This window comes from Rhopalosiphum maidis, chromosome 1 (genome assembly GCF_003676215.2).
Source record: "Rhopalosiphum maidis isolate BTI-1 chromosome 1, ASM367621v3, whole genome shotgun sequence".
In the NCBI taxonomy this organism is placed as follows: domain Eukaryota; kingdom Metazoa; phylum Arthropoda; class Insecta; order Hemiptera; family Aphididae; genus Rhopalosiphum; species Rhopalosiphum maidis.
The window spans coordinates 48,266,235-48,293,008 of NC_040877.1; the positions used below are offsets into that span (position 1 = coordinate 48,266,235).

Below are 26,774 nucleotides of genomic sequence, written 5' to 3' on the forward strand. Positions count from 1 at the left end.
TAAATTAATATTATATAATGTATATAAACGCGCGAAAGAACGCATACCCTCCGAGTATGGCGCAGAACTGAAGGGTATGAGTGAAACGATATTCGACCTTTGCTCTACCCGCCGCCACCACCACCTATACATCAGCATGCACACCTGCACGAACTCGAGATTCACACTCCTCTCTTCCGCTCGCCAACCGTCATCGCTCTTCCCGTACACCTCTCTCCGGCCCGGGATAAAACAGTTCGGATTTTTGGTTTTCGTGACCCACAGTCCACAGTCTCGATCATCGGATGTACATTGTTGTTACCGTAGTCGTATTGTTATTATTGTACGTGTGTCCGTCGCAGGTGCACTTGACGACATTGCCCGCACGGATTTTCCATCGGAAACATATTAAACGTATTCCTACCTAGGTATATATATATAGTTTATAATACCGCCAGTACCACGTCACTCACTTGGCAGCTTTTGTTTTGTTTGGTTTTTATCGAAGAACACGCAATACGCGAAGGCGTAATATTACGACAAAGGCGTATATTTAAAAAAAAAAAAAAGGAAACGCCGATTAATCAGCTTCTCACGTTCAATCCCAATTTGTAATAACTGTGGAATGAAAGGGGGGTAATTTTGTGTAGCAATAGTAAAAGTCTACGTAAAAAAATCATATGAATTCCATTTTCACGGTAGAACGCATATTACACATTCGTGTAATTTTTTTTATTCTTATACATATCTATAATAACTGACTTAAATATAATCTGAATGTGACATTCCCCTTTTTCCATACTACTATATTTCTATAGTTTGTACCTTTTATAAGACGGTAGGTATGTATTTTTCTTATACATTTAAAATGATTGTAATACGGCGTCAACGTATGCAATTTAGCTACATTTCCTTCATAAAATTTATTTTTCTGGTATCTTAAAATTCATATTAATATCATTTTTAATAAAATATGTTATATCTTATTTGTATGACATATTTTTTATTTTATGCGACAATGCCTGCAATAATAATTACACATTTACAAAATGGGTTATATCACAATTTTAAGACTGATAATTAATAGACATGAAACATAATCATAACACTATTATATTATTATATTTCTATAATAATAGTGGATTGATTAAAAAATCAGTTCCGTAGATTAAACTTATGTAGTTGTGTAGTATACATTTTAATTTTGTCTTAGAATTGATTTAAATTGATTATAAATGTCATTGTATTTTTTTTTATCATTATTATATAATACATTTTCCGAATACAATAACAAAAGTTTATCAACGACTGTGGACCAAGTAATTTTGTTTTGATTGACTTATCAGTTAAGACTGATTCGTTTATATATTCGTTTGTACTGCTATGGAGTCAGTGTAACGTTACTCGCTTACATATAAATATATATAACGTTTGGCTATTACGTGTGAAAAAAAAGGTATTTTAAAAGAAAAAAATATATAATATATAGAAGATAGAATCTCGTCGAAACGGCGTTTTTATTCGGACCGCAAGTCGACGGCGTGGACATATCAATTTCTCAGGGAGAGCTCTTCCAGAAATCCAATTGCCTTTTTATCGTGCCATACATACATATATAAATCTGTCTGACTTTTTTGTCCTGCACTGCAGTCGTTTTACTCGACCATAGAGTGATTCGTTTTATAATAATAGTAATAAAAAAGCGTCACACACGAATCGCTATAATTATAATATATAGACACGGAGAAGTTCGCTTGAAGTATGGCACAAATTATTTCATAAACAAATAAAGTCATATTTTACATGCTTTTTTAAATCACCAAAAACAAAATTTTTGAGAAAAAAATATATTTTACTACATTTTATGTTATAATTTTTTAAGTTTTTAACTCTTTTTGATGACAACATATATTTTTAATTTCATATTCAGAAAAAACATATTCAGAATATTTCGATCTATACAAATCAATTTTTGGTTAGGTAGTTTATAAGTTATAACTTATAAGTATTTAAGGTCTTGAAGATAGATGTAGTTGTAGTGGACAAACATTTTACGGAGTACTACAGTAGTACTCCATTCATCCGGTCATCAAAACTTTAAATCCTCATTACTTGTAGAGTAAACTACTATAGTACTCGTCTAACATTCGATTAATATAAATCGAGACTCGAAAAAAATATTATGTTTTCAAGTGATAAAATAAAAAAATAAAAAATAAAAATATATATATTTTTCAAAAAATGTTGTTTTTCAAGTGTTTATAAGTACTTATATAAAAAATATTTTGAAAAAGGTTAATAGGTTTTGAAATGACGAGTGTCTTACGTTAAATTGATTACTCAGCAATATCCATACAATCTATTTACACACTGCCCCTTTCTCGTCGCCTAAGTATATAATTTGTATAGGTACATGTATATGATGGGTAATAATATTTTACTCGGTCGATTCTAAACTAGTTACCGGGTAATTGAATGTCGTGGTAGTCCGCAGTAGTAGTCTGGTCGTATATCTCACTGGCGATGTCGGCGTGGGTGGAGTTCTGCCGGCTCACCGAAGCACATTATTTTGTTAAGGGGGGATGGGGTTAAGTCAGGGGTGGTGGTGATGGCAGGCGGGAGTTAAGTTCATCCCCGAGCAGCCGCTCAAATCCCATTAAACGGCTGACTGACCGACATACGCGGTCATAATCTCCATATACTCTATATCTCTCACGTATATAATATGCGTGGCCCAGGGCTTTGATCGGTGGCCGGGGTGCTTGTAAGCCCCAAAGTGCACTGTCCATAATATACCGTTTAATATTATTATAGTAATATGCATAGATTAAAGTTTATTACAATATATTATTATGATAACATTTTAATTGCGTATATAAATGTAAATGTGCATACGTTTTATAATAGGTGTGTTTATAGGTTAAGGCTTTCGCTTGTGCATACAATTTTAATACCGGAACGAGTAACAAAAAACATATAATAACGATCGTGAACAATATAATATTCTGGAACATTAGCATTTTGACTGGAATTTAATATTATAATTTATAATTATGATTGATAGGATACAGAAAACATTTTAAAATTGAGTTTCTAACTACAAATTATTTTAATTTATCTATATTGTTCAATAAACGTTGATTTGAATGTCTCAAAAATTATTTTTAACTCTTTTAGACTTTGTTTTTTAAGAAATTAATTTTTTTTATTATATTCTTTGTATAAAAATATATGTATATATAATATATATTTCAGTTTTCTTTAATATCGCATTATCTAACTTGTTCAAACTTGAAAACAACAATTAGTTAGTTTAATACAGTTTAAGGAGATAATTAAAATTTTTAAAATTTTTTTTAAAACTACAGTCGAAACATTTTTTTTTTTTTTTATTATATTATATTATAATATTTAAAAATTCACCACCCAATCAACGGAAACAACGCTATGACTGAACAAAGCTACAATTTTGGTTAATGTTGGACTACCGCCTTTAATTTAAATTATTAACAAATATTTTGGGAGATATCTGTTTATAATACTATTTACAAAAGTGTATTTACTGTTTTGGTAAAAATTAAAATCATTTAAATTTAATGCAAGTAGGTACATTTCTTATGTGTAAATGTTTAATATATATTATATTATTCTTATTATTATTATTATTATTATTTTCTTATATTATGGAATAATTAATAATAATTGTTTTGGAATTAAATACCAATGGTGATCATTCAATGATAGTCAACAGTCAATGTAAACATATTATATACACACATATATATATATATATTTATTTAAACATAAATAATAATTAAAAACATTATATAGGTAAAAATTTAACATTAAATTTCATCCTTAATAAACATATATAAACATGTATCCTTTCAATTAATGATAGCTATTGTTGATAATTTTTTCTAATTGTTGACAAATTCTGCACAGATAGTTTTTTTTCGTTAAGTTATTAGTCAATATTCAGATAACATAAAAGTACTCACATATATTTAAACATTGATTATTATACTTTGAAAGTTTTTGTTATTATATTAACTATTAGTAGGACTTACTAATTATTTTAAAAAAACCATTACGCAAATACAACTATATTATATCAATTTTAATATTAATTATTAACAATGCATTATTAATGTAATTAAAATACTTCAGAAATAATGGATATTTATTGTAATAACTTCTTTTTTGGTACAAAACCGTAAAATAAGTTTATTTTTTTTTTTTATTTAATTTACAGCGTTACTATATAATTTAGGATTTATAAAAATATGTATGGACAAAAAAAAAAAATTCTAAATGTTATAAATCTAGTAAATGCTGATTTCTGTGATCTATAATATTATATTCGTCAAGAATTTATTTAATATCTAATATAATGTAGAAAACATAAGTACGATTATTTCTACGTAATACGATACCAATATCAAAGTTTAAATTATCAAACTTTGATGGTACTTAGAAAAGGCTCTTTGGTGTTGTTCATTTCGACTTAGAGCATAATACCGATCCAGTAGAATCTTACTTTAGGTATCACTTACTTGGTATAAAATCATCCCCGATAAATCCTGTATTACCTACCTAGGAATTTAATACTCTTGTATAATTTGTGCTACGGTTATATATTTGATATAAGATATTTAGATCGTAATAACATTTTTAAATTATAATGGATTAAATAAATTTATATCACAAAACAAAGCTTGATAGATTAAAAAAATAATATTTATTTTTTTATTTTTAGAACTGTTTATTTAAATAAAATTGTGTTTCTCGAATCCACCATAGTCTATATGTTTTATAAAATATAATAGGTAACTTAGTAATATTCAAAATTATCATACAAAATATGTGGAATTTGCACAATCTATATTTTCGTGAAAATTTCAAGTTTATTTATTAATATTTTTTTTTCTGAAATATAATGAAATATCAAAAATAGTTAGGAGAAATGATTATTTTATGGGTAAATATTAAACGTCAAATTTTGTTTTCATATAAAGTTTTAACTTATAAAAAACCTTGTATTAAATTTTTAAATCTTTAATGCAAAAAACAAACGTTTTTTTGAATTGGTAGCTACAAAATAATTAATGAATTTTCGCAATTTTTAAGAATATTGTCAAAATCATAATTTAGAACGTTTATAAAACAATATTGTGATGACTATCGATATTTTTTAATTAAGAAATTAACAATTTTTTTGCCTATTTTTATCAATTGTATTAAAATTTCAAGCATTTCTGGAAATTTCAAATACCTAGGATTATTTGTTTTTAAGTTACATCAAAAAAACAAAATCGATTTTGTTAAAAATCAGATTTGTGTAGGAATTCCTATTTTTCCTTAATTTTTTATTTGATTTTCTCGATTATAAAAATAAATAGTGAGAATTTTTTAGTTTAGATTATTTAAAGGACAAACTACATTTAATTTAATAATTTAAAACTACCTACATTTTTTGAAAATCAAAGCATCTTATCGACAACTTATCGTGTATTCAAACACAAAAAAATCATATCAAGATGAAATCAATAAATTAATCACCAAAAAATTATTGATTTTAATTGAATTAGTAGGGATTATATATTTTAACAAGTAAGTACCTCATAATGAATTACAAAATACAAAAGGTTTATACAAGGTATCAGTTTTTACTAAATTTAATCATACTTCGATAAATTAACATTATTAACTATTATTAAAGATAATTTTAAGAAATATAAAAATAATTATCTAACATCATGTCCAATTAGTAATAATACGTTTTCCGTAATAACAAATTTTGAGTAATTTATGTTCACTCTGAGGTGTTCAATTAAAGTAAGTAATCGACTACTTAATTTATATTGATCCGAGATACTCATTTTTTTTGGTGGGTGGGGGGCAGCTATTCAGATTATCATTGAAGATTTGTACGACTAAAATATAATATGTGTTCAGTAGGTTCATTATGATAATATTTATGACAGATTAAAATATTTTATCAGGCATTGATTTTAAATGTTAGACTTAAAATGCACTCGTTTTCGTAGTTTTGAAGAAAAAGTAGACATAATTTTATATATAATAATATATTATAAATCATAATCTTCGTAGAATTATTATTTTATTATTGCGCATGCTGCAAAATACGATTTACCAAAAATTGTACTCTCGTTTATTCAAATGAGAATTAGGTAACGGTTTTTCAGACAATGCTGAAACGATTTTTACATGTGCTAAAAATGCTATCGCGTTTATGTGAACTTAATGTACCTATCTATTCGAGAATTTTGAAAGATCACAAATCACGAAAATTATTTCTAAAAAAAGAAGACGACTTATTTGTCTTAACAATAAATAAAATGTATTTTTTGTTTTTGCAAATAGATGTCGGTATACATGATGATTCAAAAAAAAAAAAAAATAAAAAAAATACCAATCATAGCATTAAAAAAATTATGTCGGCTGATTATTTTTCGAAACATTGTCGTCCTCGTCATTACGCATGGCAGGAATTATATTGTACGTTTGCGGTTTAAATTCTTCACCTACATAAAGTGGCGGTGAGGTATCCATTAGGTCGGCTGTGGTGAGGGGGAGAGAACACCTCGCTACGTTAGGTTGCGGAAGGGATGGTTGACAATTGGTGGTTGAATAATGGTCCGTCGGTACTTGAAATATGACCTGTCACCACGCGCCGAGAACCGACTGGATTCGTCGTTGAGCTGTGGTATGGAGAGGATCGACTGTGACCCCGCGGCAACACCAGCAGTATATTCAGAATTCATCTTGGCGTGCGGGGTCATGGTGGATGATAGGATTTAAATGTACAGCCGTAATAAATAGACGAGACTTATTTAATTGCGCCATATATACTAAAACCGTAACGATTAATAATATACATACATTTATAACTGCGCTCTAACCGGAGGAGTAGTGTGGTGCCAACCGCTGTGTCACAAGATAGGTAACAAAATATATCAAATACTGGAACCATAGTATTTACAATGAAAAAATATAAATGGCATTCAGTATTTTTGTTAAAATTAATATCGTATAAGATAAATGCGTTTATAGCAACATTTTATTTTTTGTTTAAGAGTTATATTTAAAATATTCTAATGATAATGTTTGTAAATAAAATACCATATAATAAGTATAGGTACGGGGGTTTGGGGTTTTTTTATAGGGATCATTTTCGTTATTTTTGAACGATGTGTCGCCGTAATGATAATAGATTTACAATCACTCTCAACCTGTCGTATCGTCGATTATTTAAAAATTCGGAAGCCCGATTATTAACGGACGTATGTAAACTATAAGCCGTGTACAACTCATCCAACCATCAAGTTTTCTGTAAACGATTCAGAAATTTTAACTACAAGTAAATCTGTTTTTATACTCCGAAAATTTGAGTATTACATCATACAACCAAGCGAATCTTATTTTATCGTTAGTCAAATCAAGACGGTCGTGTATACATCGTGACTATTTTCAATGGAGCGATATCATTTTCCGGCAGATAATATTGTGATCCGAAATGGTATCAATTCAGCGGGGTTCTCATTGGAATAAGTTCTGATCGTGATTCGTTTAATCCGTATATCGTAGCTGGTATATAATGCGCATATAAATGGACACATAGAATAACGTGATATTGCAGTGTTGTTATTCACAGATATATAATATAAGTGGCAGTAATGTGGATGATGAATCGCAGCGATGGACGTTCGATGATACCGCGGCGGAAGTTTCGGGTTTGAAACAATATAATATTATGTGTGCACACAATGTATGGTAATATATATATGGTACGCGCGCAATGGGGATCGGTTCGAAAAGCTTCGGGAATCAAATTATATTCCCAGTGCGGGTATAGTCACATACATTGGCGTTTTAATTGTCTGCACGAACGATGAGCTCGGAAAAAAAAATAACGCACATAAAACAAAATATCGGTCACGGATACACGACGACGTATATTATTATGTAATAATAATAGTAATAATAATAATATAGCGATGTGGCGTGACGTTTGTTTGTAAACACCATGTTGGTTTTGGCATCCAAACGAGGTCAGTTTTATTTATAATTGTTCACTCTCTCTCACTTTTTCTCTCTCTTACGCACACACACCCACCCACACACGCACACGCACACACACACACACACACACACACACACACACACACACACATTCGCCAGATACGATATAATTTATGACTGAGCGCAAATGTTTTGTTTGTCAAATAAACGCTGATTTTCTAGAATAAAGCGCTCACCCACTGCGCGTATTATATACGACCGATTGGCGATTATTATTATTATTCATATTAAATGTGCATAGGATGTATATTGTGCTGGAGGAATTTTCATCGCCACTCGTTCATTATTGCACACGTGATAATATCCGTCGATATACTTATTATTATTATTTTAACGTTTATTTATTTATATATATAGGTATTAAGGTCTGTATTATATTTTTCAGTGGCGTATCTGCAGGTGGCATAGGAGTGTATTTTTTTTTTATTACCTACATAATAATATGGCCAAAATTTAAATGCGAATGCCAAACACAGATTTTAAAATTTAGTTTTTGACATAACGAATTATTTGTACGCTTTTGTGTAACAACGTAAATATTTAAGAAGCATTTAATAACGTTAAGAAGTTTTAATATAAAGTATGGTCTTGCACCGAACTTTTCAATCTAAAAATTAAAAGCCCATTTCATAACTTCAAGTTGTCAATCATTTCAAAGCTAAAATATAATTATTTATTTTTTGAGAAATTGCATATTATATTTTTTTTTTTTACTGAATATTCTAACAATTTCGTTTTTCGTGGGAATATTAATTTTTTTATAGTAATAAAAAGTTATATTTATCGTAATAAAAGTATACCAACCGTTGCCCCACTAGTAGAAACAAATCACGACGTGTAATTACATAGGAAAACACTGTACTTCGGTATTCATATCGTGTTGTATTATCATCAATGTTGTGATAAGGTTATTCAACTTTTTAGACACTTAATTATTACACTAAATGTTAAGTATATATTAAATTAAATCAATTAGATTCAATATAAGACAAACCATTCGGTAGTTTTCAAATGTATGACCTCTAACTCAATCTGGCATACATTTTACGGGTCTGGTGATATCGCTACGCGAATAATAATAATTACCTATTCTAATATTTGTATTACATATTATTATTACAGACGCACTCGAGCTAAACAATAGCGGTTCAAACTTAAATTGACAAAACGCTTGATTGACCTCCAATTAGACACTTCGAGTGTCTTCGACTCATGGACGTTTGAAAATTGTATAGTAAAAGCAAATAAAAACGTTGAGCTTCACTAGTATTATCGGAGGCTAGCCGTGCCGCCACGTCAAAAATACTTCCGTATGACTCGCGCGCAGCAGTAACATACTAATTATATACGTAATTGATGATAATTAAAAAAAAATAATAATTAAGAATAACCACTGCTAGGAAAAATGGTCGTAAATAAAATTATAGTTAAAAATAAATTCAATAAGTGATAAAAATAATTTTACATTTTTCCAATCACTGTATATTATTGGAACATGCTAACTACATCAGATATATATATATCAGGTCTTAAGTTATTAATGTTATTAAAATAATTATTTACAGAAATAATAATATAGTAGAAATGGTATGTTATTGTTATCGACGTTCGATAACTTTGTCATTTCGGGGAAAAACTAAATACCAATACTAAAAATAAACAAAAAAAACCAATTATACCTGTCTTCTTGAGGTACTACTTGATCGATCGCCTTCAATACATTTCAAAACATTATCACAATGCCAATCGAAATATTATGAATCATAAAAGTGAACACTGTATTTGTCGATGGGTAGTCGACACTGGCGGCGGCGATCGGGCCATGCTTGTAATGTCGACTGCCCAGTGCCCGTGGAATCGTTGAACGTATACAATTAAAAAGTTCTTATTCATTCGTACTAGCAGAGTATCTTAGACAACCAGCGAAATAAATCTACAGTCCACTTATAAACATATTATTATATTGTTGTTAATCAGCATCTATTTTGTTTAATTTTTGCAATTTATTTGTGTGATTTTTGAGGACGGGTGACTGTGAATTATGATGCAGCAAAATCAACTTATATCTTTGAAGTGAAAACACGAAAAACAGACTTAATATTTCATCTGTAATACGATTTATTTCTTATAATTTCATATGCTTCGTATTAGAAAATGTACATTCACAAATGTAGGTCGTTCCAAGCATAGATAACATTTTCAAAGTGAAATCTCGTAAAAGTGGATATTTTTCAACGGGCAATGTTTTCCAAAACTACACATCAATCTCTTTTGTAGATAAAAATCTGGTTTGCAAGATCTGTTTGTAATTCACATATAAATCTAATTGAAGAGAGAAGCATCTTGTGCTTGTAAATTTCTTATCACATAATATATGTATTATTATTATTATTATTATATTGACGGTGCACAGCTTGGATAAAATAAATAATAAAATAGACTGCGAGGCTGTCTGACACGTAAAGTTTCAAATATCAATCAAATCTCAAACCACGGTAGTAAATTGACTTTTTCGAACGTATACGGTACGGCTATTTTAATAGCCAGGTCATATTTTTACGGTCGTGATTCGCTACAGTGCAGAGCTTATTCTGTATACCAAGCACAGGGACGTGTGCAATACATCAAACGCGTATTTTATTTTTCCATTACATATACTACATATACATCATATACATTATTTCTCCGTCATAATGGCCAGACATCATAAAACGTCGTTATAAACGCATGTACTGGCACGCATAGTGTACGACGTAGACATTATGTCTAAAATGCATATTATACGATTTTTAACAATCGCGACTGATTTTTCAAATAATCCACCGAAGTACCATTGTGTTATGGTAATGAATAATAATATATATAGTTGTCAGTTTGTCACAAGAAATTTGTTCAGGCATTGTTCAACTACACTTTACCTAAACCAAGGTGTTCAAATGTTGAACTTAACAGTTTTCCATGCGTGTCGGTTGATTTATTAGGTATTATAATATGCGCCTACCTGTTTTAGATATAATTGTATTTTTATATTATTATTTCGAGATTTAAATTATGTAGTATTCAAATAATTGTAGCTATTGCCTATTTATTTATTATGATAAATAACTTATTTTTATATTATTGTTTATTACAGTAAAAATAACAAACTTTATAAAAATTAAAATTTTCTTCAGATTTTCTACTAATAATTATTAATAAATACATTTTATGCAACGATTGGAGCAAAATGCAATTCAAACATTACCTTTTTCTGTCTCGAGTAAAATTCGACTAAAAATAATCGTAATTCGACTTTATCCGTTCGTTCGACTATTAATATGAGTAAAGACTGAAGTTGTGTATACACGGCATAGAGGGTAAATATATTCACGGATTTAAGAAAGTCAAACCGCTTCAAATATGTACAACATTTGATAGTTCAAAAAAATAAACCTTTATTCAGACACGTTTCACAAAATGCTGTAATACTGTACCAATCTGCTTATTAAAAAATTTAATTAAACGTACAACAATTGTAAATTTATACAAATGTAACCTAATAAATGTTTTTAAATACAATAATATGCGGACACTACAAGTTTTATACAATGTTGTAGGTTTTATTTTTTGTTCTCGAAAATACAAATAAGATTTAACGGAATCTGATTCCTTAGTGTTTGTGTTGTGTGCACAAAATATATTGTATTGATTTTGTATTTAATATTTTCTAGGAGTTTCTACATTTGCTCAATTGTACCATTAAAAATGATTTAACTCTAGCACGTGGTTATAATTTATTTGTTCTGTATACCTACATTTTGAAGAAATAACTTAATACGAATGCCTTGCAATGTGATATATTGTACACGGGTTCTTTATTTACTTAAATATGTTTACTATAGAGATGACGAGAAAATAATCAAAACTTATATTATTATCATTAATCATACAACTATATTGTAAAGCTCTTAGAAATGATTATATTTTATGAAGCAGTAGGTAATCAAATTATATTTAAAAAAAATGTAGGAAATACCTAATATATATAGTATACACCCTATGATAGAAAGTACATAATTATATATTTTCATTAAATTTGTATTTTAAAATTGGTTATTATTTTAATATGGCTATTATATATATATATTTATAAAAGGTAATATCTATGATATTTTCAATTAAGACATTAGACAACTTTGGTGTTGAATTTTATAATGTCCGTCATATTAATTACTTCCTATAATATTATATGTATACTTTAAGTAAATAAAAATGTATACATAACGTTTATTTATGAATGAATAATAAAAAATAATAATATATTTTATGAAACTATCGTACTCAAACCACATATTATTATACATACTATGATGTTGGAATATTAATTCATATGTATTATGTACATGATATGTATAATACATAACAGTATATGTTATCTTAGTGATGGTATACTGCGTATTTGTATGTAATAACTAAGCTGTATATCTACTTGAAAATTGATTATCGCTGTTTTGTCCGCAAACCATAAAGCTGTCAAAACATTTGACAATAACAGTTTTGTAAAGTAATATTGTAAGTATTCAAATATTAAGCACTTGGACAAAGTATTTTAAATACTTTTTTAAAGTATTTATATTCTAAACCAAATACTTTTTATTTATAGTTTATAATATATTTCCTATTTTAAATTTAATCATATTCAATAAAAATAAAATTAAAAAATACATATTATACATATATATTGAAATAGATTGTTTATGTGGCTTATATTCAACCACTAATTCAAATTTATCTTGACATTGGAAATATATGATGAATATACAGTCATACAAAATAATTAGGTGTAAAATCTATACAATAACTGAAAAAAACGCTAAAATATTAGATAATTTGTTTTATAGGAGAAAATTTTTGTTTTTATAAAATTTAAAAATATTTTAAACTATCAATGAATATTTTTTTAAAGTATTTGTATTAAAATACGTACTTTAAATACTTTTTAAAATGAGTATCTGTATCTGTACTAGAATACTTAAAAAAATAAGCATCTTTTATAAGTTTGATTAACAATATGTGCGTCGATGAGTTTCCACCCAATTATAATAAATCTGTACAACTATAATTATTATGTTTTGGGTAATTGTATGGATTCATCGATTATTTGTATAATAGTACAGTAGAACCATTCATAACAGCGCCACAGATAATGAATGGTCTTTTGCATCATTGACCATTGTATTTGATAATACAAAGGTTTTGTGACAACACATAAATCAGTGATTGAATCTAGAAGTATATCAATATAATATAATGGATTGTCAATGTGTGACACCCTAACAAACCATAAAAATACCTAATAACTAAATTAATAATAAATAAAATTTTTATATTATAGTCATTCACACACGTGCCACATAATATATATATATACATAATATATAGTAAAAAAACAATCATGTTAATGTTATAAAAGAGACATAATGGCAAGTTCAATAGTCTTAGAACAACAAACATAATATTATAACGCACTAAAGAACTTAGGACGACGTAAGTCATTCAAAACACTCCATTGAGTGTTAAATACCATTGTATTTAATTTTGATGATCACGTGAGGTAATAAATATGTCACCTAGAACATATTATTTAAGCTATATTCCACGAAACACTACCCTATCAAAGGTTAAAATTATAACTCAAAAGGCTCTGAAAATGCTCACTGAGTTACCTATACATAATAAGAGTCTCCCCAATTGCGTTACAGATGTATTTGAAAATATAATAATATATATTTTTCATTTTATTTTTGTATAGCGCTTTATTTTGTTATTTTATTATTATATTATAATTACATTATCATTAAATATTATTTATACAATAAGTAAATGTTAAGGTTAATTTTATTAGTAAAGTGTCAACAAAATTATTATATTTTCATAATTAAGTAAAAATAATAAAAATAAAAAAAAAATTTTTATTCAAAATAATTAAAAAAGTCTCAATATCAACACTCTTTAGAAATTAATAATTAGTTCTTAGTCATTAAATAAATTTGGTTAAAAATTAAATTAAATAGAGTTAAAATTTGCAATTTGCATACAAGGTGTTGAATTTATAATAATAAAATATTATTAATTTAACTTATGTATAAGTGAATCATATTTTTTATTGCTATCTAAAAAATTGAAATATTATATGAAGATTTTTAATTTAATTTTAGATGTTTACATAACTAGTTTTTTATCATATACATTTAACGGATTTTAGTGTTTTATTTAATTTTTAATTCTTTTCTTCCAAAATATTCAATAATGTTTAGAATTATTTTTTTGTTAATGTTATGCTGTAGATACAAATTTTCATAATAAATAAACTATGCTTTTTTTTTTTTATGAACTTAATAGCATGGAATTCATTTATTATATTTATGTACTTAAATTATTTAAAATAATCGTAATTTTCGAGATTATAAATTATAATCATTTGTCAAATAAATATTTCACTATATATTTTATAATAGCTAATCTATAATATTAGCAATAATTTTCATGAAAATAACCACGTAAATATTTTTTTATCATATTGTATCTTCCAAAAATTATCTACAATATGTTTAATTTTAATAAATTGTAAATTTATTAGTTTTATATATAAATTCAGCAGTTTTAGTTTATACTGTATCTGACAATGAACCATTCAACGAACTTCGTACTAATAAAAAATATTAATATTATTTGATTAATCATGTAATATTTTATTTTAAATTTGTAATGGTTTTCGGGTTTAACTGTTTATTATTGATTGTATTTAAATATTCATTAAAATACAATTGTACTGTTTCTGTTCTATACCTTTATATGATGAAGGTATAATATATTTTAGCAAAAGTTTCCCAAAGCTTATAAAGTGGGAGCTTGTAATGAATATTAAATAGTTGATTACTGAGCGCATATAACTATTTAACTTAGTTACCTTTGATAGTTTAATTTAATCGGAAATAAAATGCTTAGCTTAGATTTTGCAATTATAATATTTAAATTTAGTATATATTAGAATACATTGTTACTTATATTATATTTAATAGTATCTGATAATTTTTAGTTTTATTGTAATTAATTAGATATACTACAGAGAAACATTTCTTTAACCATTCTTATATAAAAAAAAAAAAGGTCATGATATTATGTTAATAAAGATTTTATTAAGTTAGTTTTCCATTAAAATATTATAGTAACATTGTGTTTAAAATTACATGTATTTGAATTATTACTTTATAGTGTTTTGTGTATTTCAATAAAATAACGAAAAACAGATAAAAAACTAATTTATTATTGTGGTGTAACTATTTTAATATTTTTTATTGTGTTGTAGCTCATTAATTATTTAAATTTTGATTGATGAGGTATTATACATTTTTTTTTTTTATTATTACATTATGTGGTGTTTCATCGATATAACATATTATTATATTTGACGTGTACGTTTAACCTCGTTTAGAAAATTACCGTCGTTGAATTTATATCAAATTTGAAATTTAAATTTCACTGAATTTTATAACATACAACCATAAAAGTTGAGCCGAAAAATAAATTTGGATAAATGATCGCATAATATGCGATAATTTAAGTCATTTTATGATTTTTTGACAGTAGTTCTATCGGGGAGTCGAGCGCGAATCGCCAAAGCGACAAATAGAAAATCTTATAAACCAAAAAAAGAAGAAGAAAATAGAAATAAGAAATGCTCGTTACACGCATAAAAAGCTGATTTCTTTGATTGGTGGTTGCGTTTAGCTTTCGTGTAAAGAATAAAAGGATGGGCTTTGCATCAAGCACACCTGTCATTTATAGCATTCGTTTGTAAAGAGGGTTTTACTTCACGTGCGCGCGCCCACACAATAAAATATTAGAATGAAAAGAGGAGCTTTTGAAGGTAAACTAAACTAAAAACGCCGCTCGCGCACACGGGAGCCGATTTGTTAAGAACTCGGGTGGTGCCGCGTACGTGATCGGAATTTCCGGAATTACGACGTCGTCGGGCGTCTCGAATAGGCAATTTCGCTACAGCAGTGCGCTGGGCGGTTGGCTACTACCCGTGTACGTATAATAATAATAATAATAATAATATATTATTTTATGATACCGCGGTCATCGTCCGCGGACGACGGTGACGGGAAAATGGCGGTACCAGACAAATAATAACAACAACAGTAATAATAATAATGTGATACATTAACATGGACATCGAAACTCGCGCATTAAGCCGTACTAAACATAATAATGTATAGTGTACGCGCCGTGTTCGCATGTCATACGGGCTCGTAACAACATAATATTATACAAATATACAACTCCCACAACCGTAAGAATACTGCGCTGTTTTTTATACACCCGTCCGGCTTTATTAGCCTAATAATTATTATTATGACTGCGTTACACTTGGGCGTGTTGCTCAGACGAGCTAGACGAGACGTGAAATGTATTTGTTCAAGTCCTGGAAGGGCGGTCGACTCGGAAATAGTCAGTTTGGATATTACTGCTGCGGGACTCGGGCGAAAGTAGGTTACTCATAATCACCAAAACAATACGCAGGTCTCTTTTGGTTTACACCAGCTCTGCGGGATTAAGGTACAACACACGTGGCATATTACGTATGGACTATGTAGTAGTTTAATAATTTATTTATATATATACATACAGGGAATAGAACACTTTGGTAATCATATAAACTAATAATTTATCGTTTAAATACAATTTAAATGATTTCATCGCGAACTAACATAGCACGCATAAAAATAAACACTATCAGTCACGTCAGAATTATTGTTTATTTTTGATAATTATCGATGATATGATAATTATTATTGAACGATTTCGAGGATAGTTGGCCAATTACTTTTATTTCGCGTTGCATTAATTGTATGTATACGTCATATAAAATGTTGTTTTAAAATATGCAGGACGAATGTCGATGACTTTCGTGGATATAAATTACTCACAAAAAAGTAGGTACACGGAACGCGGGTAGTATTATCCCGTTTCTTCGGTCGAAATCGTCAAGGGACGCGGTAGTGCTGGACAAATCAATTTAATCGAGTTCGATTAGTTCGTCATGGGAAAGACTCACGCAAGAGCCTGCGTGCGTGCGGCGGCGTGTATATAGACGGGCGCGCATATCGAGAAATTAATATTATTATTCAACAAAGAGCTTTGTGGTCGGAGAATACTGAATTAGCGACACGTCCGTGAGTCGTGTCTGGAAATTCATTAAGCTCTCCCAGCAGGCATAGACACGGCGAAGGCGCGTGTACGACTGTTGTGTGCCTTCAGCCCCGCGATCCTGGCACAACCACCCGCCTATAAGCTCGATCGCCTGCCCACCCCCACCTTCTTACACCGCAACACCGTTCCCACCTAGTATACTCAGATCCCATATAAACATATACGTGCTCGCGCTAGTGTGTGTCTACGTACACGTGTACGCATATTATATGTATCTATATACAGGGTGTTTCAGGGTTTTTCATACAAACGTCGACAACTATTATTGTTATTATATCGCGTGGGCGTAAACGTCAAGGGGAATTGAAAATTTATTTCCCGTTCTATAAATATGAGATTGATATAAGAGTGCTTACGGTAATTTAAGTTAATTTTATGATGACTCTTGAATTTTGGTTTTAATGAAAAACGGTTTCCCGAAATCCCTATTGTCACGTGCCGTCCACATGATTTCTGAGACTTCCAGGCGCCAGCGTAACGACTACGGGGGCAACAATATTAATATTCTCGCGGAGTATTACTGTGCTCGAGATTGCAATGCGTTTAAAACTAAACCAAATACAATATAATATCTATTGTGACTCGCAGAAAAATCTTCTATTCACAAAACTCGAAATCAGGTTTCCATTTCACTGCTCACTAGTAACGTACTAGATCATCATCAAAGCTGTCAAATCCCGTGATACATCCTGTATAATAGTATAGGTATATTGCGTGTTATGTACACGCACTTAAACAGAGCGATCTCACAACTACCACCACTGCTTAAGGATTTATATTGTGTACAATAATCCATCGGAATACATGACCCAAATCTTATACTAACCGTGGCAATACGCGTGTACATGTTTTGACGGATAGAGCGATTATGAATGATGATATCACGACAATAACAATAATTATGTGATCGATAGTCGAAAATACAATTTTAAATTAAAAATACAAACCAAATTATTATGTTGAATTTTTGACGAGAATTTATATTGATTTCTAAGATAAATGCGGGTACAACCACGATTGCATACGGACCTTATTGAGCGTACAGTATCGTGAACATTTTGAGGTATGCAATCGCGTAGGGTTTTTTTTTTTACATAAAAAATGTATACGATGTTGTAAGATTTTCATAACTTTAGAATTCTATATTCTATACCTGCATAAACAAGTATCTTCAAATTTATGAAACTTATATAGTGTATACATTGCATTTTGCTAAAACAAAATATTACGACTATATTAAAAAGTATATATTCAGTTTTGTTTTTAATTATTTAATTTTTTTGTTAAAATTATAAATAAGAATAAGAATAATTAAACATTTTTTTAAAATTTAATTTAACGGTTAAATATCTCTAAACAAAAAAAAAGTATTTAAAGCAGTGTAATTAATACACTGCATGTACTTATACAGTTATACGATGCATTGTTTACACTGTATTTATTTTTCGGCACATCCCTAAGTATTATAATTTTTATACTTTTAAAAAGTTTTTACAATAAGATTTATATAAACAATTACATTTATTATTATTATTATATACAAATGAAAATTTTAACTTTTCAACGTAACTAGAAAGAAAATTTTCTAATTATCTTAATAGCTTGACTAGTTAAAAAATCCATACCACCACTTAACTTATTCCAGTTAATTTAAAAAACGTATTACTTATACAATAAGTTATTTAATTAATTATTATTTGTTTAACTATGCTGTATATTTGTCGTCTTGAAATGTTTAGTTATTATTTAGGAAAAAATAATGTTACTTATAATATAATATAGTATTAATAAATGAAAACACTGCTCAGAGCGTACGCAGTCTCGTTATTTTTATGGTAATTTTAACAGTCTATTCTCTATTGTTTGTTAAAAATCTTACACAGTCGTATACTCGAAAAGGTACGCAATCATGCTTTATCGCTAATAAGCGAGTTTCGTACAAATTAAAAGGATAAAAAGCTTTTAAAATTAATACAAGGTTCTTCATACGTTGTATATTTTGAAATGAAAAAAAAATCTAAAAAGTACGAGTAAATAAGCAAAATTATTTTTTATAGATATTTAGAGTACAAATTTGGACGGAATTGTGTATTTTAATAAGAATAATTATTTTAATAGTAATTCAAAAACGTTTTTCACGAGGACTTAAAAATTGTACGTATATTTTTAAATTTAAATATAAACGTCATTTTCAAAATATATTAATTAATTTTAAGATATTACTTATTTATACTATAGACTTATTTATAATTCACTCGATTATCCAGTAAGGCGGTATTAACTCAAAAGTTAATAACAAAGATAAATTATATAAATATATTATATACTATTATAATAATTGATTATTAATAATATAATAAATGAAGTGTTTTCGGAAAACTTTAAATCAATCTACCGTAGAAATACTAAGAAACATATTATGGAATATACTTAGTTGTATAATATGACAGTCTGTCGTCGTTCAGAATCGTTTTACGTAGTTAGCATTGATTTATCATTGAATTCAAACTTGACACATAAATTATTTTAGTGATTTATTCTATAAAGAGGTATATATTGAACTTTACTTACACCATTGCGATTACTTATTTTCCCCCTTTTTTATTTTGTTTGTATTATTTTACTGTAAACTTCTATAGATCTTATTGAATTATAAATACCAACACTGAATCAGTACATTAACCGCAATCAAATAAAATAATAACAATAATGTTAAATAAATAAATCTAAATTAGAGAAAATACGTAGATATTATGAAAAAAAACAAATATCGAGATTTAAATATATAAACATTTTATCGCTTAAGTTTCTGATATAAAACAATACAATTTAAAATGTAATTATTTATTATTAGAAATAACCTAATAATATTCAGAAAAATGTATCAAATATATCAAACATTTTCAAATTAGCATTATACATTTTTTCTAACTACGATTTCTAAAAAAAGGTAAGAAAATATAATATTTTTTTTTTAAATTTGAAAAGACTATTAAAATACAGACTCAATTATTAATATTACGTTTTAATTTTTACGGAACACATTTAGTTCTAAAAGGTTTTACTGGAACTGCAGGCTTTCAAACAATATAAATATAAGCATATTTATTTATCGCAAACATAATACATTATAAAAGTAACCTTTAGTTTAATAGAACATATTAAGATAAATGACGAACTGACAGACAATCACGAATAAAATTTTAGTTACCTTTTAGTAATATGTAATATTATGCATAAGTGTTACAAAAAGTTAAGTTTTTTTTTACGTCATTTTATTTATCTTAATTATAAATCATTGTCGTTATTTGATATTTTTGTAATCATATAAAATATTTGAAACCTTTTAGGGTTAAAATATAATAAATTATGTTTATTTATTATATTTTTGAGTCAGGTATTTGTAGATTTAGATAGCATTCATCCGTCAATGAAAATATTATTAATATTATTTCTTTATATGGAAATTTATCTACCCGTTAAAGACCAAGTAAAAAAAAAATAATCGGATAAAAATCTTGTGGATATCATACAAATTATTATATCTATTTTTATTATTATTGTATTAGATTCATTAATGGGATGAATATATAATTTACTAAACCGTTAAAAAAATATAAGATTTGTATTTCTAATTTACTGTATTAAACTTAAATAGGTATATTTGTATCTTATATACATATATTTTTTTTATGTAAATCTTCTCTATGATATTAGCTGCAGGTTTAGCTGCAGGTTCAGTCTGGAATTGCCAAGTGTAATACCACTTTGAAAAGGGAGAGTTTTTTTGATCTGATTTGATGTAAACTGATGTTTTTAAATCGACTTGTTATATCCATATAGAAAGATAACATATTTTCATGATATATTATTCTTACTATATTCACTACATATATCCAATAGCGTTTTTTTTATCAATATTTTTGAACAGTTTTTTTTCTTTTGGCGGGGTAGAGGTGTCGCTTTGTATGTAGCTATACACTTGGTATATATATATATAATTTTTTTTTTTGATTCAGGGTATTCGGATATTATTATGTATCACAGTGCGTGTTGTCGACGGCCATACCGACGGTATACCACACGATATACGAGTGAAATGACCGGAGTGACCGACGATATAGGGGTTGAATAGTAGGAGTTTGTCAGACAGGAGTCCGAGAGTAGGGGAGTAGAGTCACGTCCAGTCGAAGTTGTGTCACAGCACACTTGTGCGGGTGGTTCCACAGTGGGGCTGCATGTGTCTTCCTACGGGTACGGTGAGGGATCACTCGTGAAAGGTGGAAGTAAGGGACATGGTGGGAACTGGATAGTGGGTAGGGACGTAAGGAAGTGTACGCACTGAGGGTGAAGCGAGGGTGGTAGGTTGGTCGCGAATTTCCGCTTCGTTTATTTACCCGCCGCCGACGTTCAAATACCACTTAGTTAGCGGTTATCGTCGACAAATTTCGTACCGTCGCCACCACCACCGCTGCCAACACATCTTACCGCAATAAAACGCAATAATTAATGACACGGGCTCTCGCAAATATTTGACGACTCCGCTGGGACGTGATATCCTACGTCGTTCCGCCCCGCCGTCCGAAACGGTGACCGCTCAAGTTCTATATTCTCGTACCGTAATATATAATATTTATATAATATACTAGACAGAGGAGATCGTGTGGGTTTCAGTTTTCGGACACACATGGTAGATACCGGATTGGTTTCTGACACTACCTTTTAATACTATAGTATTCTAGCCAAATCGATTCCTATATCGTGTTTGATATCATATCAAAACCGAATTGTTTTCCGTTTGATTTAATGCAATATACAACTTTTAATTATTACATATAATACTGTATATAATTATGTATGAGTATACACTAATATTTTCACATTAGAAAGTCACGTGGAACAATTCTACCTATTATGTGCTATTTTTATTATAAAGGAAATTCATGTGTTCTACTCATCCTCATCATATACGCCAAAATAATACTACTGAGAACAGTAACGACTTGTTTTTTGACAATATCACTAAAAATGTAATAATTAATACCAAAATCGTACTACAGTTAAGTGTTTAAAAAATGTGTTCGTTAATCTCGCAAATGCAGAAGTACATAATTCCATAGAATTCTGCTGTCAAAGGTTATAGATTCGTTTTATTTTGGTAATTGTGAGAAAAAATCCAAGAGATTGGCTTCCACGCGGAGTTCAATGAAAATATTTGGATATTTAACAACTTTTGAAGCTATTTTTTGGATTTTTTAGGGCAGATCTGAAATTTAAACACTACGAAATTTTAAGCTCAGGTACCTAGTATTTCTATACGATATCGATATTAAAAATTAGAGACATATCGATTTGCAACATTAGTATGTCTATTAAAATATTGAATTCCAAACAGGAACTAATTTAGCAACTATTGGAAATGTATTTCGCGTATATACTATTAAAACATTTTATATTATGCAAGATTATTTATTCTAAAAAAGATATCTATCATTTTTTTATTAACAGTTTAACTCTCTCTTTGTCAAAAAATTCTAATTAAAACATTTCGTATTCAAAATCACCCTATCCATATTCTTCTAACTGGCCGAACGAACGTAATGGGTGATAAAATTAGTTCTAGCTCTATAATATTGTCTTACTATAATAATATGTGTCCTGTACGTGACTTGAGATTTTTACCACTGGAGTGTGATACGATTGTTATATAGGTACTTACTATATATATATACTATATGTGTAATAATATAAGATTATATGTACCGAGAAAATTGTTTTCAGTAAGATTTTTCCCAGATTAAATTATACTCCGTAATTACCAACCTCACGCAACGTGGTAAGATTATACTGAAAAACGTGAGTATACTAGTGAGAGACTAATAAATAGTTAGCATTTTAAAGAATATTTTGCAGTTAGTGTGTGTGTGTGTGTGTGTGTATGTGTGTGTGTGTTAAACACTGTACACATTCCCAAGGGGTAAAAGCATGCAAAGCAGTGAATAAAAATACCAGCTGATGCAATGATATTATTCAATTTATTATTGTATTACAATTGTTATTGTTTCGGTAAATATATCTCACTAATAACTACTACTGTGTATAATATCATACCCATCCAGTGATAAATTATTACTTTTTTATTCGCGTATTGTCATTTTATATGGAGCTATTATGGTAATATATATATATATGTATAGTTTTTCGTTTATTTTTTTGATTGGAAAAAGTATTTTAAGTACCTAACATAATATATATGTTTATAACGCTTAAACATTGCATTAAGAATATAAATTATGTACAATGCTCAACGTTTGAACTTACGTCGTGATTACTATTACAACTTGAATAATGACTTTTACCTATAATAGTAAGTTTTATTTTTTTCAAGAAAGACAATTTTTTATTTTAGATTCTTTCAGACACACAGAATAATACTTTAAATGTAGTTAATTGAAAAAGATGAATTAAAACATTTTCGAAATCTTAAGTTGAATTATCTTTCATTTAACTTATATTACCATAACATAATTATTTACAATTAATAACGATTAAGTAATTTACGTCAACCGAGAACTTTATTATATTTTACTTTATACATTATGCATACTATATAATATATAAACCACTTCGTTAAAAACATTATTCAATTTAATCAAAAAATAATAACCTATTATAAAACAAATTATAGTACTTAAAATAATGAAAATTATTTTTAACACTGATTTTGAATTAATTTTAGATTTTAGTGTTATTATTTTCTTATGTGGGCATCACTACTAATTAAATTTATGGATAAATGGTTACGCATTAATATTTTACATTTACTTTGGGCCTCGTAGGGGAAGAGATGTAAGTTGTGGTTTTTAAAAAAAAATACCGTAGTACTTCAAGGTCCGCCGTAATCCGCACATCATCGTATTACGCGCGTGTGTAAGTCTGGGCCACTATATCTTCAACAACAGCGCCATTTCTACCACCACCATCTATATCGACTAGGTATATACCGACAAATTGGCCACGTTGAATGCGCTATGTCTACATATTGCTTGTACCTATAGAATTAGTTCAGCTGAATCGAGAATCCATTCTTTATTGCCATGTTAATTTGGGTGTTTAAAGAAGGTACACGCATATAATATATTATATTATTGTGTATTTTGTGCATTTATTGTACTACCCATTGTGCTCGTAACGCACCGTTATAATCGTGTTTTGGTACGTGTTTTAATAACAGCCGGCGCTTAATCCAAATTAACGGAGGTCGCACGATGTTTTTCGATTGTTTTCGAACAATTCGTTGACGAATTAGTGGTTTATGCGCCGACTCTATGGAGCATGGTTCGTGCACACACATGTATCCCTCAATAAAAAAGAAATACAATCGCCATTAGTGGACCTTTTTATTATTATAACAATATAATATGTGTGTGTGTTTGAAAATGTGAAAATAAATGTAAATGCCCAAATAAGTTGAAAATGTACAAATATAGCTCTTTTTGTATATTAATATAATGGTTTCGCGGAAGTCAAAATAATATAAATGCATAATAATATAACGGATAGTTTATTTTAAAGTATACAGCATTTATCGTGTTTCTAGGAGAGTTAAGCAATATTCATAAAATATTAATACACTTAATAATTAATTGGCGTTTTAATAAAAATAAAACTCTTACCAGACATAACATTTTCTATTAAAGTATTATTTTTAAATATATTTTTTTAAATTTTTAAATGTTTTTCATTAATAATTTTTTATGCTTTTAGAGCGATATAAATTTGATGTATTGATATTTGTGTTCTATATGCCTAAATTCATAGGTAAGTGTTATAAACTTAGAAATTAAGAACTTCTGAGAATAACAAAAAAATGAATTTGATTATTGTTGAAAATACATGATCTTTTAAGTCTCTTATATTTCACCAATTGCATTGTAAAACAATATATCTTTCGGGAAAATGTTCTAGAATCTAGGCGATAAGCAAAATTTTTTTCTTAGAAATTATAATTTGTCTGTTATCGTTGATATTAAAAAAAAAAAATTATATTAATTTCCTGGTAAATATAAAAAAAAAAATATTGCAAACGCCCGAAAGTAAGACGAAATGTCACGGACACTGCTTTTAAATATAAAATTGCAGACTTTGTATATCAAATTACGAATATTACAACTATGAAATTAAATACCTTTTCAGAAATTTTGGAAATATTCGATCACCTCGAAATTGCTGGTCATGCCTTATACAGAATGCCTCGATTTTATACTCTGGGTTATATTTTACGGTTGTGGAGTTGACAGGTGGATCACAACAAACCCTCCTACTGATTATCTCAGGATAGGTTCATCCTTTCCCCCCATTCTCGTGTGCATCAGGTAGAATCTATATATATATATATTTTATTATTTATTTATTTATATTATATTATTTTTTGTCGCTGAAGTTCACGATTATAATTGTGTTTTTGTCGAGTCGTAAAATATGATATCATGATAGGTACTTATAGAAAATAAGAAAAAAATTATTTCAACATGTCGTCTTACTCACCATGTATGGTGACGGTGTTATGTGACAGTACATCGTCGTCAGCCGCTCGTTGTTGTTCAGTCACCGGTATCTGACGCAAAAGCCGTAAAGTAACGTCTTTGGGACTGCACGCCGGATTCCAACTAACCAATACCGCGGTTCTTTGACCAGGGACGGCCACTTTGGGTGCCACTACATTGAATGTCCTGCACAACAAGTAAATCGTTTACATATTATTATGTTAGAATATGTTTAGTAATAAATTATGTACTACTATGCATATTGTGTTATAAGATATCTTTATTTTACACGACAGTTATAAGAGAACAGAGGTATCGAGAGCTCATTTGGATTAAAGAGCGAAAATAGGTTTACACAAAATATAAAAGTTTAGTTAAAACTTTCATTAGTAAAATGATTGTTTTTAGAAATTATTGGACCGATTTCTTCAAAAGTTATATATAGATACTTTGAGACATGAAGGAAGTTTACAGTTTATTTTTCAATCCTTAATGGTTCCTAAAGGGTGTGTCATACATGCATATAATTCAAGATTACAGAAATACTTTTTTTTTTTTAATTGATAAAGACTAACTAACTCACTTTGCGCTATTATAAAATGTTCATTAAATAATAATAATAAAATAAAGTTTTTAATTTATCGGTTATTATTCAAATATACAACTAAAGGCAATGTCTTTGTGCTTGTAGCTAATATACTCAAAAATCAATCGACTGATTTTAATGAACATTTTAGAGATATCAAAAAAAATATGTAGATAGTAGTTAGAATCACATTCGAAAATATATCAATTTCTATATTCTAACTAGGTCGAATTAGTTTACAAAGGGTGGTACATCGATATGGATTTGTCCGTGAACTGAAGTACACTAAAATTGAGATA

At 28.5% G+C, this 26,774-nt stretch overlaps 1 protein-coding gene across 2 annotated transcripts in view; it reads right to left on the reverse strand.

The window, feature by feature from the left end:
- LOC113550519 (C3 and PZP-like alpha-2-macroglobulin domain-containing protein 8) overlaps positions 1 to 26,774 on the reverse strand; it is a 139,781-nt gene that overhangs the window by 20,089 nt on the left and 92,918 nt on the right. For both annotated transcript variants that reach the window (XM_026952410.1, XM_026952409.1), the window contains exon 3: positions 25,891 to 26,075. In XM_026952410.1, coding sequence (XP_026808211.1) covers positions 25,891 to 26,075 — 185 coding nt within the window. The remainder of the gene's footprint in view (positions 1 to 25,890; positions 26,076 to 26,774) is intronic.